This window comes from Chelonia mydas, chromosome 5 (assembly GCF_015237465.2).
Source record: "Chelonia mydas isolate rCheMyd1 chromosome 5, rCheMyd1.pri.v2, whole genome shotgun sequence".
In the NCBI taxonomy this organism is placed as follows: domain Eukaryota; kingdom Metazoa; phylum Chordata; order Testudines; family Cheloniidae; genus Chelonia; species Chelonia mydas.
This window is the reverse complement of record NC_051245.2, coordinates 108,414,921-108,431,177: the sequence shown is the minus strand read 5'-3', so window position 1 is coordinate 108,431,177 and position 16,257 is coordinate 108,414,921. Positions and strand designations below refer to the sequence as shown.

Sequence of the window (16,257 nt, the reverse complement as noted above, 5' to 3'; positions counted from 1 at the left end):
GGCCTCCGAAAGAAAATGCAAAAATCTAAATGGCTCTTGTTTCCAAGTTCACTAACTATAGCCTCTATACAATAGAAATAAAACTACAATGAACTGGCACTTCGTAACTAGAAAGTTTATTTGTACTAGATCTCTTAGGAAAATTCTTCTGAGACCCCAAGGTCAGACTGCATCAAGAAGAGCTTACTGTCTGCTTTTCCTGAAAATATGAATCTGGAATCTTACAAACATCTCATGATAAGGATTGATGGAGCAGAGCCAAAATATTTGGATATGCATCTGTCTCACTGATCTGCATGCATTGCTAGCTGCCCACAGAGAAAAGTAGAGAAAAGCTTCTAAAAATAAAAATCTGGGGCATACATTAATGTAATCCTCGGATAAGGATTTAATAAGAATTATGGAATGTTAATTAAATACCATTTGATTAAATACATTGTGAGGTAACAATTACGGCATGTAGCAACTCATTATTAAAGCCACATTGTTATGTTTGACTGTACTGCAGCAGCAACACTGTATTTAAAATGGAGATGATCATTTTATTCCAACTCCATTCATAGCTTTCTCAATCAATTACTTTTTAAATATGCATAATGGAAGCTGGGCAAATACCACCTAAGTGGTCTGCAAGCATCCACTTGATTTTAATAATGGATTTGCTTTAGCCACACTTGTACTCTGTTTCACATTTCTTTATGGGAACATTCAGAGGACTGAGTTTTGCTCACATGAATGCATGTGTGAAGTGTTTCATTAACTACTTGAATTATGGTAGCCCTGAGTTCAGGATCCCATTTTACTAGGCCTTGCACACATAATAATATGAGTCAATCCCTGCCCCAGAGAGTTTATAGTCTAAATAGACAAGACCAAAGGATGGCAGAAGAAAGAGGCACAGAGAGGCAAAATGACTGGACTAAAGTTACACTGGAGGTTAATGGCAGAGCTAGGATTAGAACCCAGGTCTCCTGACTCCTAGTGCAATGCAGTGCCCTCTCTGCTTTCATAGAGAACTTGCCAGCACTGAAAATGAGGATACCCTGCTTAACACAGCAGAGCAGGGTTCCCAATACCCCTCATTAGCTTACTGGATCAATGGCAATTAAATGAGCCAGAGCAGGATATGACAGCACACTTGACAGCTAGGAAATATATAGGCATACACAATTACTTTGTGTGAATGTTACAAGAGAAAACTAAATTTAAACTCTGAACCCTGCCAATAAATTTTACAGTACTATAATTTTTTCTAGGAATGATGCCTTGGCAAGGCTTTGTGTGACCCACAAAGGAAGAGGTTTAAACATTTCTAACATTCTCTAATCCTTTGCAACTGCTACCTCTCCCTGAGTCTAACAGCACCAGTGGCTTCTCAGGCCCCCTTATTAGCTATAAAAGTCTTATGCTCATGCAAACAGGAAATAGGAACAAATATTTATTTGCTTTATAGTGCTCAGAGGCTCTCGTGAGGATCAAGGTTGCACTGGGCACGTTATATATGAATAGCAAGAGACAGTCACTGCCCCCAAAGTCCTTACAGTCTTTGGCCCCAACATTCAATTTAGACAGAGGCACGCTTGGTGCAATTTGGGATGATGGAGCGAAGCATTTTGCAAAGGTGACTCTCAACTCCCCTGAGGCTGCTCCATCCCCCAGGCCAAGTTATAGCAACTTGAAGGTTGGCACTGGCAGGCAACATCTCCAGTTGGCTACAATGGCAGCTGGTGATCACCAGAGAATAAGGTCCTCTGGTCACACCCTATGCCAGCCACAGGGTGGAGGGCAGCATAGGGGCTGCTATATTAGTGGTGGATGACCAATTAAACCAGTTTTTGTGCCAGCAGAGCAGCACAAGGCTGCCCTAATGCAGAGGAGAATCTAGGCTTACATATATGAACACCACAATATGGTTTATATGATTAATTACAACTAAACAATACAGATCATTTGTCATATATTACAGTATCCTACTGCTCACAAGAAATCCACTGAGTAAAAATTTCTGTAAACACATTCATTGGGTTAATTTGAATAATGGATGAAGTGCAGGAGGAAATTGTGATCTGCTCCTCTACGCATTTCTAGACAGCTTAGCTGTAGCCAGTTTGATTAATGGAGATTCCACTATGTTCCTATGAAACTTCAGAGTTCTGAAATTCACACTGTAGACATGACATATACCTGCTGTCTGCTCTTTTAAAAACTATCAAGCCTTCACAGAAAAGCAACAAAGTTGTATGCTGACTGTAACACAGAAATAAGAGGGCATAAAGAAATGCAAATTTGTGGGCTCTGAAAGTACTGCAATTAGTTTTATACCTGTTAATGCCCGTAAAGGAAGGGGGGAAAAATAAAAAACTGTCCTACCAAGCAGGCAAAAAGTTTTCCTGTTACTCTGGATTAATACTAAGTCCCACAAAAGAGAAAACTGATCACCAAAACATTTGAATTAGCAATTTGTTACACTATACTACCTGCTGAAAACTTTTAGCTGTCAATATGCAGGTTTTCATCTACTCCAGAAAAAATGGAATTTGTAATTCACCACCAGTACAGCTCCAGTCGTGTTAGCAATGACGGAAGATGTAGCGTAGCCACAAGTCAGTGTTCTTACCACTATATCATCCAACACTACTCAAGAGTCTTTTTGTATTATTTGTCTATCCTTACTGGTATTTGCATCTACATATCATAACAATAATCATACTGGTTCAGACCAATGGTCCATCTAGCCCAGTATCCTTCTTTCGACAATGGCAGGTGTCATACCTGAGAGGGAATAAACAGAACATGACAATTATTGAATGATCTGTCATCCAGTGCCAGCTTCTGGCAGTTAAAGTCTTAGGGATACCTAAAACATGGGGTTGCATCCCTGATCATCTTGGCTAATAGCCATTGATGGACTTACCCCCCATAAACTCAGCCAATTTGTTTTTCAATCCAGTTATACTTCTGGCCTTCAGAACATCCCCTGGCAATGAGTTCCACAGGTTGACTGTGTGTTGTGGGAAATACTTCATATGTTTATTTTATATCTACTGCCTATTAATTTCACTGGGTGACCCCTAGTTGTTGTGTTGTATGAAGGGGTGAGTAACACTTCCTTATTCACTTTCTCCACACAATTAATGATTTTATAGACCTCTATCATATCCCCCTTAGTCGTCTCTCTTCCAAGCTGAATAGGTTCAGTCTTTTTAATCTATCCTCATATGGAAGCTGTTCCATACCTTTAATCATTTTTGTTGCCTTTTTCTGTACCTTTACCAATTCAAAAATACATGTTTGACATGGGGCGACCAGATCTGCATGCAGTACTCAAAATCTAGAGTGTACCATGGATCTATATAGTGGCATTTATGATATTTTCTGTCCTACTGTCTATCCCTTTCTGAATGGTTCCTAACATTGTTAGCTTTTTTGATGGCCCCTGCACATTGAGCAGATATTTTCACTTGCATCCATTTTGAATGTTTCCTCTATCCACATGACTCCAAGATCTCTTCGAGGGGAATTTAGACCCCATCATTTTGTATATATAGTTTGATTGTGTTTTCCATTGTACATTACTTTGCATTTATCCACATTGAATTTTATGTGCTATTTTCCTGCACAGTTACCCAGTTTTGTGAGATCCCTTTGTAACTTTTCGGTCAGTTTTGGACTTAATTAACTTGAACAACCTTGTGTCATCTTCAAATTTTGCCACATCATTTATGAATATGTTGAACAGTGCTAGACCCAGTACAGATCCCTAGATCCTGCTATTTACCTCTTTTCATTGTGAAAAGTGACCCCTTGTTTAAAAACTTTTAACCAGTTACCAATCCATGAGAGGACTTTCCCTCTTATTCCATGACTGCCTACTTTGTTTGCGAGCCTTTGGTGAGGGACCTTGTCAAAGGCTTTCAGAAAGTGTACACTATATCCACTGAATCACCCTTGTCCACAGATTTGTTGACACCCTCAAAGAATGTTGATAGATTGGTGGGGATGATTTCCCTTTACAAAAGCCCTGTTTACTCTTTCCCAACAAATCATGTTCATCGGTGTCTGCTAATTCTGTTCATTCCATAGTTTCAGCCAGTTTGCCTGATACAAGCCAATAAGCCTAACTTCAGTAAGTGCCACAGGATCTCCTCTAGAGCCTTTTTAAACATCAGTGTTACATTAGCTATCCTCCAGTCATCTAGTACAGGGACTGATTTAAGCAATAGGTCACATATCACAGTTAGCAGTTGCGCAATTTCATATATGAGTTCCTTCAGATATCTTGGGTGAATACCATCAGGTCCTGGTTACTTCTTGTAGTCTCTTCCCAATTTAGCTTAATCAGCAATTTTCACAAATACCATTTTAACAACCATTTGCTGAGGAAATCAAATTGGCAGGAGTTGCAAATACTAGAAGACAGACTAACAAAAAGACAGTGGGAGAGGGGTAGCAGTGCTTAGAGAGAGGGACACTGCAGCGAAGGTGGTAGTTTGATGGAAAGGGGCCCACAGTAATTTCATACAGCAAACAGAAAAGCTACCCCATACATACATACCCATACATACATACTTGCTGTCTACACATTAAGGAAATTATCCATTGCTGAGAACAGGAGTCAGTGAGAGGTGCATATGAACCCATTTGAACACCAATTAACTATAAATGTGGACCAGGACAAACTGTGTTCTAGATTGTTTCACAAGTGGTAGTTAAATCATGCTCAGAGCACCATAGAATATCAGGGTTGGAAAAGAACTCAGGAGGTCATCTAGTCCAACCCCCTGCTCAAAGCAGGACCAACACCCACTAAATCATCCCAGCCAGGGCTTTGTTAAGCTGGGCCTTAAAATCCTCTAAGGAAGGAGATTCCACCACCTCCCTAGGTAACCCATTCCAGTGCTTCACCACCCTCCTAGTGAAATAGTGTTTCCCAATATCCAGTCTAGACCTCCCCGAATGCAACTTCAGACCATTGCTTTACCAATGTCAGTAAAGGGTAGCTTTCCTAATTTGGACAAGGCTAATAACATTGTCTTTCTCAAGTCATCCTCCCTTTTCTCCTGTGTCAACTCCCACACTAGATAGTTTTGGCAATTTTGGCAGCTACGGGACTTGGGAATGCAATTTTCATTCAGCAGTGGTATCTTGATTGGCTTTCTAACAAAAAATATATATATAGCCACAATACTGGGTCCCAAACATTAAAAGGGTCATACTCCCATTTTTAAAGAGACATAGAAAAAATGTCATTGTTAAGAGCAGAGCAGAGCAGGGAAAATGGACCGGAAAATGGACCAGAGAACAATAAGAACCTTTAAAGTCTGAATACATGTAGAATGGCTGGAATTGAGACACTGGGAAATGCCAATTCTCTGTCTACATTTTTGAAGATTAACAGATCCCTAAACATATTTTTAAAACTTTGCCTTTTCAAAGCAGATAAACCATTAAGATAACAAAAAGCTTTAGCAATTTAAAAGTCATTTAATCTGCAGGAAGCAAGCAACATTTTTGTAAAGTAAATATAGACACAGAAATATTTATTGGAGACATTTATAAAGGAAGGTTCTTTAAACAGGCTGTTCACAAAGAAGCACAGCTTATATTCAAAGAACAGTGTGGAAACAGGGACACCCTAGTCCAACCCATGTTCATGAAGTTTAATGCAATATATGTTTTCCAAGTACGTTGAGGGACGTCAAAGTGGAGAGCAGTTTATCACCTCATTTGAACTTTAATGCAACACATCATAGTACTGACAGGGCAACAATATGATTTATGAGATACCAGACTACCAGTTCTCTCACATGATGAACGCAGGAACAAGCTCAGATGGAAGAAAGAATTCCTTTAATTAGAATTTTGTTCAAATTATATGGCACTTTCAGGTTGCACTCATATGGAGTGATTTTCAGATTCTCTTCCAGCAGTGGGGACCAACCTGTGGCCCTGGAGCCACCGGCGGTCTTGAGGGTGACTTCATTAAGAAAATGTATATTTGGTTATGAATTGAAAATGTGCTCCCTAAGCCTCAGCGTGGAATGGAAATTAAGTGCTTGAATCAGTCCTATTGATAAAGAGAGGAGGTAGGGCGTATCACCTCCCCAATTGCCTTCTGATGCTTCCCCTATCGCCCCAGGAGCAGCTGTGGCATGAACTGGGAGCAATCTGAGCACCTGTTGTCCATTCCTTGATTCCTTGCCAGACTTTTAAGCCAGTCTCATGATTTTGGTGGGCCTGACTAACAATTTTCAAATGCAACAATCAGGGTCCAGACAGCCCCTGGAGAAAACAGGGGGTCTGATCCCCAAAGAACAAACCACTGAATCGGCCAGTTGTATACAGTGTTATTGTGTATAAATAGATCACAAGTAAAGTCTTATGAACGCACATAATGTTCTGAATCAGATGGCCACCAGGAGGTGTGCGTGCAGGGCAGGGTTATGAATGTATGCATGTTGTAACCAGGGTCCTACTACAGCATCACCTCTCAGTGATGTGGGGAAGCGATCAGGCATGTAGAGGCACCTCTCAGACTAGTGGCTCACATGAAGCACCTAGCATTGTACAACCTGGGAAAGACAATGGGTGGACCATTCAAGTTAATAGAAACTGAAAAGCAAAGCCCAGTCTTGGAACACTAAGGAGGGAGTTTCCTTGCACCATGTAACCATGAATGATCATAGCCTGAAAGAAGGAAAAAACATCTGCCAATCTTGTTAAAAGGGAAGGGGTTTGAAGTGAAGGCGATCCAGAAATGCAGGGCCAGCATGTAAGCAGGGTGCTGTCTATGAAACTCCAGCTCTCCTCTATAACAGAAGGCACATAGGAAAACTGTTCAGAAGCAACAGGTAACTTGTAGTAGAGACGAGAATTTAGCTACATAGAAGCATAAAGCCTGAGGTGACATCTCCGTGTTCTTTTTTCCATGTAACTTGTATGTGTTTGCTTTGTCTTACTATTTCATCTCTGAATCTGTGATTTTTCTATTAAACACACTTTTAGATTATTTTTACCCTACGCAGGTCTCTGTTGTGCCAACTGGGTGGAGCGTGCAATCCCAAGTGGACTGATAACTGGGGGAAGTTTTCACTCCTTCAGGGGTGAACAACCATAAGGGAAAAGTCTGGTAGTTAACAACCCGGGGGCGGGGGATGGATCTGGGGGGACTCAGGACAAGAAGGGCTATTGGGGTAATGATGCAAAGAGAAATTAGGCCATTGGAAGCCAGTACAAAACCTTTATGCTTGTAGGCCGGCTACTGGTGTCAGAGCTCTGAGCCATGGCAGTGTAGCATTAAGGCACATAGTTACAAGGCAGGCAGCGACAGAACCCCTTACTGGTCTGGGCGATCGCCAAAATGTTACATTTCAGGTTGGCAACACTGCTGGTTCTAACACCCTGGGGATGCTCTAACTAGCATCCAAGCAATGCTATACATCACCAGTGGATAGTTAGTAGGATACTGATGCCTCCACTCCCCCGTCTCCCCAATGCACTCTTCTTCATCTCCTGTGCCAGGGGCTCTGGGGAAGAGGGCATGGGAGCAAGCTATGCTGTCTCTGCACCTGCTGGGGACTCCCCCATTACCAAGGAATCACTAGCAGAGAATTTAGAGGTCATTTCCATTCCCTTTGTGCCACTCAGGACAGAGAATCTGCCAGAAAGTATCAATTGTAACCTCAACCTTTTGGAAACAATGCATTTGTACCTCTGCCTAGAAAGGCCGGACACTGCTTACCTAGAGGGTAGGTAAGTGTTCTCTATCCTTCCATATCACTTAAATCAGAGTTAAGTGTTTTTTTAAGAAATCAGGAACTAATGTATCAAGAAAACAAAGTCAATGCAATAGCACGTGTGTGTGTATTTATACACACACACACACACACACACACACTTAAAATACTCTAAGAATTGTCCCCTCCTTGTGAAATGAAAAAGCAATAATATATTGGAAACATAAGATTAAACTAAACACTGTAAAAACCAGAGTAAAACCTATGCTAAGATCCAATTACTGAACACAGAGGGCTTAATTCTACTCCACTTTACACTGGCGCAAGCCCGGAGTAATTCCACTGTGTCGAAATAAGACATCCATAGAATACTTCAAATTCTAACTTTGCCTTTGTTTTAAAAATCATTGCTTGCTACAACAAAGCTTGGTAATCCCTGTACTGATACCTCCAAGTCCCTGTGTGGGTGTCACAGACATGATGACCGCTATTTAACAACATGCTGCAACATGAAGAGTAAAGCAGTTAGAAAAACTATTTCTAAAAAAATAAAATAAAAAAACCTAACAAGTCTGCAAACTGTTTGTATTTGGTTACCGCTAAAGCCTCTAAATGCATGTGCACTATTACTTTGAATTCTGTCCTAGCTTCCCTCTGTCCGTCTCTCTTTTTAATAGTTCTTTTGTTTTCTCATTTTTCAAGAAAAAAAAAAAAAACAACCACCGTTCAGGGGATAGGAGATTCATCACTCTGCTACATTCGTTATTTTAATTACTGGCTTAGCACAGAATGGAAAATACTCAAAATATAAAATCTTTCCCCAGCTAGAGAAGCCTTTTTTACATCTCAGGTATCTGGGGTTAATGTTCTCAGTGCTATGTTAACAGGCTTGTTTCTCGATGATAGGATCAAAAAGGGAGTTAAAGGCCACAGTGTCAAAAAGCTCAGATCTACTGCACAGAAGAATAGGCAAAAAATAAGAAAACAGAAACATTCATTCGAGGTCTCAGGCCATTGAGCAAGTGGTGCACAAGCTCATGTAACTGGGGTTCGTGTAATACTGTAGTTGAAATATGGGAATTACTGCACTATACTGGGTGTTATATGCAGTGAAGTAAAAAGTTGGGCCACTCCACATTCTACTTAACTCAAGAGTCCCCATATGGTTGCTAATAGACAGTGACTGCACAACCCACCAGCCACAGTGGCTGCAATAGTTACTTACCTGTAGCACAACTACGCTTGACCACCACCCAGCCCTTAGGCAGAGGCTACATGGCGTAGTTACAGAACCAGTGCTAAGTAAACCATATTATCCATCATATAGTCACACACATTTCCCTTATGAATGACAGCACATTGGGGCCACTGACCTCATCGACTGTGGCTCTCTAATAAATATATGCATGCCTTTGGCCAGAGACACGTCCCAGAGAGCACAACTCCTTTCCTAGCACAGTGTGGTCAATACCCCAACTGTGCCAGGTAAAGAAGATAATTAACTGCTGGTTAACATCTCTCTACTGGCTCCTCCTCCAAAAGGATTCTTGACAGCGGACCTTATGGCCTACCGCTATCCGAACTGGAATAACTTCTTGGGCTGCCTGAAACATATGCACAATCCTTAGGTTAGATAGTGAATGTGTTAATGGCAAGTTCCTCCTTTCCCATAACATGAAAACTCGAAACAAATTATCACATTAAATGCAGTGATTTTAATGTCTCAGCACAGTTTGCAGTTAGTAGTTAGCTTGCTGATTTTGCGAATTCAGAAGATCAGGAAATTAAATACAGTGGATGGATAATTCAGGTGAACACTAACAACATTTATTGCTTTGCTATCTGAAATACTGAAGAGTAATTAAATCTAAATCTTTGAGGTAGAAAGCAAGGAAGCCAATTCTCTGCAGGAATCAGAAGAGAACTCCCTCCTCCCACACTCACTCATACAGAATTTCATAAATATATGGAGGGTTTCACAGTTCCCTCTGAAGCAGAGATATTGGCCTCTGTTGGAGGCAAGATACTAGAGCAGACAAATTATTGCTCTGATCCACTACGGCAAATTCTATGTTACCAGATACCCAAGATGAGCTTTCCTTGTATTAAACTGTCACTTCATTTTTTGTTAGATATGTTTTTATTTGAAACATTATCTGCTTGCATTTCTTATTCCAAAAATGTATCAGGATTCATTACGTGTTTTGCTGATGTATCATTAGAAGTTGCATAAAGAGTAGACAACAGACACTTTCAAAAAGAATGTCTCATTTTATTATATGTGGTGCAGGTAGTGCTGCCTATGGTTAAGATCAATCCACCACTTTCCATTAAAAGAGCTTGTTTTCTAGTTACTTAACAACTCTGTCAAACTTGAACCACCCAGCCTGAAATTTACAATGCTTGGTATCTGACTCTTGCAATTTTTTTTTAATGTCTGCAAAAACAGTACAGCTGTTTCCCAGAACGAGGTTAGGGAAAAATGTTTTGCCCATGTTTAAAAAAAAAAAGCTTACCAACATTTTGTTGAGAAGCTGCGCATACAACCTTAATTCAGCCCCCTTTGTGTGTATGCATGTATGATAAAGTCTTAAGTTACATGATCACAGATTTTTTTTCCACAAGACCCCTGCCTCAATCAGTGCACATTATGAATAAGGGTTGTGCAGCGAGGAAGGTTATTGTCTGTAGGATCCCTGTCATTTGTTGCAGAAGTTGGAAGAGGTGCAGTGAATGAAGCCATAAATTACAGAAAGAGAAAGGATGGTTTCATGGTTAAGGCAGTTCAATGTTACCCTGGAGAACTGGATTCTATCCCTGCCTCTGCCACACAGTTCTTATGTGATGCTAAACAAGTCACTTAAAAAATGAAACTTTCCACAGCTGGTCACTAATTGTGTGTTCCTCATTTTTGGAGTGCTTGACTTGAGATCCTAGAGTCTGATTTACAAAAGTGCTGAGCACTCACAGCTGCAACTGGAATCAACTGGAGCTGTGCTTTGAACATATTAAGTACTATATAATGCTAGGTCTGAAGTGCCTCAAAAATCCACTCAAAATTAGTGGATACTTTTGACCTTAATCTCTCTGTGCCTCAGCTCCCCATCTTTAAAATGGAGATAATACCCCTCTCATTTCACAGGGGTATCATGAAGATCGCACTCATTTTGGTAGCAATGAGCAACTTGCAAAAGCCTAGGAGGATATTAATAATTTTGTCTTCAGAACAGGTTTGCATTATGTGTAGTAAATATAGGCACACACTGAACAAGGAGAAAACAAAATATTGAATAGCTTCTCACTTGTTAAGCACCAGCTATCCTGTATACTGAAAGAGGCAGGGGTATTGTGGGAAAAAAAGTATGATCATGTCATTAAAGACTGTGCCAATATGCATATGCATAAGGGGGCTGAATTAAGGTTACACAGGCAACCTTAAAGCTGGCATCTCCTAACTTTGGAGTGCTTGACTTTGCAACCTTAATAATGCTCTTTTAATGTAGTTTTTTGCGGGATGGAGGAAAACTTTGGGTAATTTACACAATGTTTTCACTTGTCAACAATATCCTAATACACTTGCAATCAGGCACAAGACCAAGACATTCCAAGACACAACAGGCCAAGTCAGTGATACAGACAAAACTGTAATAAAAAAGCTGCTTGCTAGACTAGCCTGCATGGCCTCAATAGTTCTAATACACAGTGATTCAGGCCCCACATCATTAATCATTTCAAGGGGTGGGGGGAGGAGGGAGAAATTATACTATCTTTACAAAGAATCTTTATTGCACTGGCAGTAAAGCAGTTGCTTGATACTGCTCTGAACTCCCTATAAAATTACAAACACTGATAAACGAAAGTGTTGATTTTGCCCAATCTGTGAACTCTTTTAGTGGGATTGTAAAACGCCAAGGACAGTTTGTCAGAAAGCAGATGGATTAGCACAAACACAGTGGATTGTTTAATGTTTTGTATTCCCTTTGTTCACTGGGTTCTTTGACCTAAGCAACAAGATTTATCAAAAGTCATCCCTCCAACGTCCCAGTACAACTATGTTCTCACAAATGGTAATTGGCTAGCCTTTCATGGCCTAGAAAAGATAACTTGAGGCATTGCTTTCCTAGACTACTAGATAAGTAGATATAGTATGCAGTAAACATAGTCACTCCAACACATGATTATTCTATGCTGAATCTTCTTTTCAGTTTCTTGTTCTCTTTCCCTCACCCCACAGGATCATTATTCTGGGCTATAACCTCTAAGACACATCAGCAATCCCAGAATATATCAGCTGCTGATTTGCCACATTCCAGTTTAACCACAATGTATTAGAAAACATGAAGACACCCTTCGAAAGGATTAGGCCAGCAAATTTACTGTCATAATAAAATCATCTGTTTTGTTTAGTTTCAAATGAAAGCATAATTCAACATATCACTCAGAACTGTTTTGCTCTGTAAATTTTTTAACTTAAAAGTATCAGAGAACAAACTGCTAAATATTCAGTTTGAAATCCCTTACACTTTTAAACAGAAATCTTGCTCAGACACACAAGAGGTAGTGGAAACAGAGTCCATCATACTTTGGATAACAAGAAAACTTTTTTTTCCTAAATCCATTCTTCTCTCTTTCTTTTTAGTGCCATTCCATCTACTAACTCTTCGCAAAGCGTCATTTATTTTGTCTATTCTTCCTTCAAAATGAACTTAAATACTGAAGTAGTTTTCAGGATGATATTTTCAAATAGAGACTCTGAAATAGCCAGGGTTGTTTTCCACATCTAAGCTTCCTGTGGAACACAAAAATACTTGTGCAAACCGCCTTTGCGCGAGCAAATGAAATAAAGGTAGAAACCTAGACACCCAAAATCTCAGAGAAAGAATATTGCTACCATAATTTTAGGGACCAAATTATGGCTCCTTTGAAAAATCTGTCCTTAAATGTACAGGAGGTATATCAAACACCAGCAATTTTCCACACAAGCCTGTCACTATTCTAATTACATTTCTGTTCTGGTCATTTGTTGTTTTCTTCATAACATCTAAGGCCTGAACTTTTCCATAAAGGGACAACAGAGCAAAGGACCGGATGCAAAATTTCACAGCCCAGGAAATGTTCATTTCAGTATGAAGTATTAATAAAATAAATATTTTCTTTTAAAAAGAAGTGTCCTACCGGATCTTCAGTTTTATGGTTATTCAGCAAGTCAGACAGGAAATCGTCATGGAGGCTCTCTCTCCGAATCAATGTAAATTCACGCAGAAAAACAGCTCCTTGGTTTTGGTCTCCACAAACCTAGAAAGATAATAGCACATTAAGAAAAGCAATGCCCCAACATTGCCATCAGGATCATATCCAAGAAAGAGAAAGAGGAGGAGACCTGGTGAACCAGGATATTTGTTAATGGCCTTTTTTGTCTTTTAGATTAGAAAATTAATTCCAGCTCTGACCAGAGTGGCCATTAATGAAAACGGAGACCTGCATTTAAAAGAACGAAGTAGTTAATAGTTTGCTCCGATGTCCAATGATTCAAAAGGTTTGTTGGTGGAACAAGCTGGAATTTGTTTCTCAAAAAGTATGGCATGCAGAGCAGTAGTTCATAGTTAAAATGCTACGTGGTGAAGTGATATCTTAAAATACATTCTGAACTATACAGACAGAATTCCCAGAGGCGTCCTAATCCATTGGGCCTATGTAAAGGTTGGGTGGTAAGAAGGGGAAATATTTAGGTATGCGTAGAGATGGATGCTACTAAGGCCGAAATAATGTATGTATACAAGTGAGTGCATATGCATCTTAATGGGTAAGGAAAATAAAATACTGCAAATCCATGGTTGATCATTTTAATTTAATTTCTGATTTAATTATTTCCAAGCCTAGCAAAGTTTGAAAAGCTCTTTGAGGCACAGACTGTTATTTCATTACATGTCAGAACAGTGCCTTAGGTGCTACTGTAATGCTCACAACAACAATTAATTTCTCATTGTGTTCCTTGGTGGTGTTATCAAAGCCAAAAAGAATCAAACCACATTTTTTAAAATTAGAACACGTGTTTTAAATTCTCAAAAACAGTGGTACTTATGGGTTTTTTCCTTCAAAGTTCCCACAAACAAAAAGCTGCCTTTGGGCTGAAACAAGGAATTCCACAGCAAAGAAAAATGTTTGAGGAAGTTATTAACAGAAAATAGGGAACTCATTATCAACTGGAATTCTAGTAACTTTTCCAATTTAATTTCTGTTGCAACATGTTTTGAACAAGGCTCAACTTGCTAAAGTAAAGTCTCACGAGATTTGTTTTATCTATATAAGTCCAGGTCTGTATGTAAACAACTACATTTTTTTATATTTTAGTAATTGCGACTACAGCCTATACATCTAATTTAATATACATCCTTCAAGGGTCAACATTTATGATCAGATACTAAAGCATGTTAATTGTTGATTTTGGAATGGGAACCACTTTGGGTGTATATATATGGAATACCAAGTGCTGTAGTAATATATGATATCAGGGGTAACTGCTTGTGAGCTTGAAAAGAGCACATTACTTACAAATGGCGAAGTATTACTCACAAATCCCTTATTAGACACCTGTCTGCCAGTTATTTTGTAAACAAGAAAAGTTATTTCTGATTTTTTCCCCTGCTTCTGTTGATACTATTTCTTATATCCCTGCACCTGCAAACTAGATGCCATAATTACCATGAGTCTAGCTCTAGCTTTAAAAGGCTGAGCAGGAGAGGAGCATCTGGGAACACCATGGATATGACATGAAGTATGTCCAATGAGAGGATGAAGACTATATCTACCATTGCTTGACAGCTAGCTGGTATTGCAGTCTGAGAGGAGGGAGTCTTCCCTTCCAGCTGAGCAGTGAGAGCAGAGATGCTGCAAAGTCAGTATAACTATAATGGGGTGGCTGGAAGGAGAAGAGCTAATAAGGAAAGAGGAGGAATTAGGAAATAATACAAAAAGGGCGACGGATGGAAAAACCTGGTATCTCTGCACAGAACAACCTGAATTATATGCTTATAGTGCTTAGGAGAGCAGATAGCCGCTTCAGGATACATGGTAGCTGCAGTCAGATCGGTAAGGGGCACCTTACTCCTTTGAGCTACTTAGCTATAAAAGTAAAAAAAAAAAAAGTTTCTATGAAAAGGATATGGTTTTAAGATGCAAGGTCTAATTTATATCCATCCTGACACACTGTAGTAAACACTGAGTAACGCACTCTTGTATCATTGTGTCATAGCAATGATGGATACATGAAATATAGACGTTTTCACGACCAAAAATTACCACTAAATTACATTTTCCACTAAAAAAAGATTATGGATTATAGATTTTATGATTACAAAATCTCCCCAAAGTAGCTCCTCATTAGTCCTCATTCATCCCATTCGTGACAGCTGTGATTCAGTGATAAAAAGTGACGTCGGCAATAGAAATGATATGGTTTGGGGTTTTATTTTTTTAAAGTGCCTTTCTCTACCTGTGATTTAATCACTTAAGGTAAGTGAAGCTAAGAATATAACTCAGGTCAATTAATGATTCAGGTCAAGTTTTGGGAAGCTGAATACAGGAGCTGATAAGCTCAGGGTTAACACACTTCACTAAATTTGTGTATATGTGTGGCCTACATGACATGTTCAGATTCTGCAGAAACTACGTTTTCATTTAAAAAGCAGTGAGTTACAAAGGAAATTTTCCAAATAGGAACCTTGCAAATATAAACAAACCTGTGGTCATCCTCTAGACAGCCTGAAATAAAGGCTCTGGAAGCTCCCAACTTGCCCAGCCTTCATTAATATCATTGTGCTGTTAACTCTAAAGCCTAGCAGTAACACTTGACATGTCAAGTGTTAATGATTAACTATTTCAGTGCTAATCATTTTAGCAGATCAGATGAAAAAGGGGGTGGGAGTCTGAAGCTGCTATAGGGTAGGAGATGCTGAAGGAATTAAGGAGAAAGGAGACAGTGACAAGGCCCTGCAAACAACTTTGAAAGCAATGTTTGATGAACAGGAATATGAAAGGAGGGGGGGAAAAGCACAATTGTTGCTCACTATAAGGAAGGATATCACTTCATGGTTGTTTTACGGCTCTCATTGGTGCTATTAAATGATGAAGGTGCTCTTCCATTCCTTAAGGTTGCTCAACATTCAGTAAAGTGCTTTGCAGTACAGTATGTTAGGGTGCTATTAAAAAAAACAGAAAGCGTTATTTATTAGATGGGAAGGGGGTAATATTAATTGTGTAAAAATCAAAGCAAGACTTATTTGGCTCAATTCCCATCTCCTTCAGATCCGTGTAAACTATGAGTAACTATTACACCTAATGGTGTAAACTCAGTGCAGATGAGAGCTCCAATCAGCCTACAGAACAAATACAGAACAGCAATAGAAATGAGTTAATGCTAACTAGGAGGGAAAAGATACAACTTCTACTTCCATTGAGTAGTACCTCCCTCTACAAGTAGTCTCATTGACTTCACTGGGACTAGTCATGGAGTAAGATACTA

At 39.5% G+C, this 16,257-nt stretch overlaps 1 protein-coding gene across 4 annotated transcripts in view; it reads right to left on the bottom strand.

Annotated features, from left to right (window-relative positions):
* Positions 1–16,257, bottom strand: part of ADAMTSL1 (ADAMTS like 1) — a 674,175-nt gene that overhangs the window by 475,429 nt on the left and 182,489 nt on the right. For 3 of the 4 annotated variants that reach the window (XM_043546994.1, XM_043546995.1, XM_043546996.1), the window contains exon 3: positions 12,912–13,031. In XM_043546994.1, coding sequence (XP_043402929.1) covers positions 12,912–13,031 — 120 coding nt within the window. Of the gene's footprint in view, positions 1–12,911; positions 13,032–15,802; positions 15,922–16,257 lie in introns of those variants that run through there. The other variant, XM_043546998.1, reaches the window with a different exon arrangement.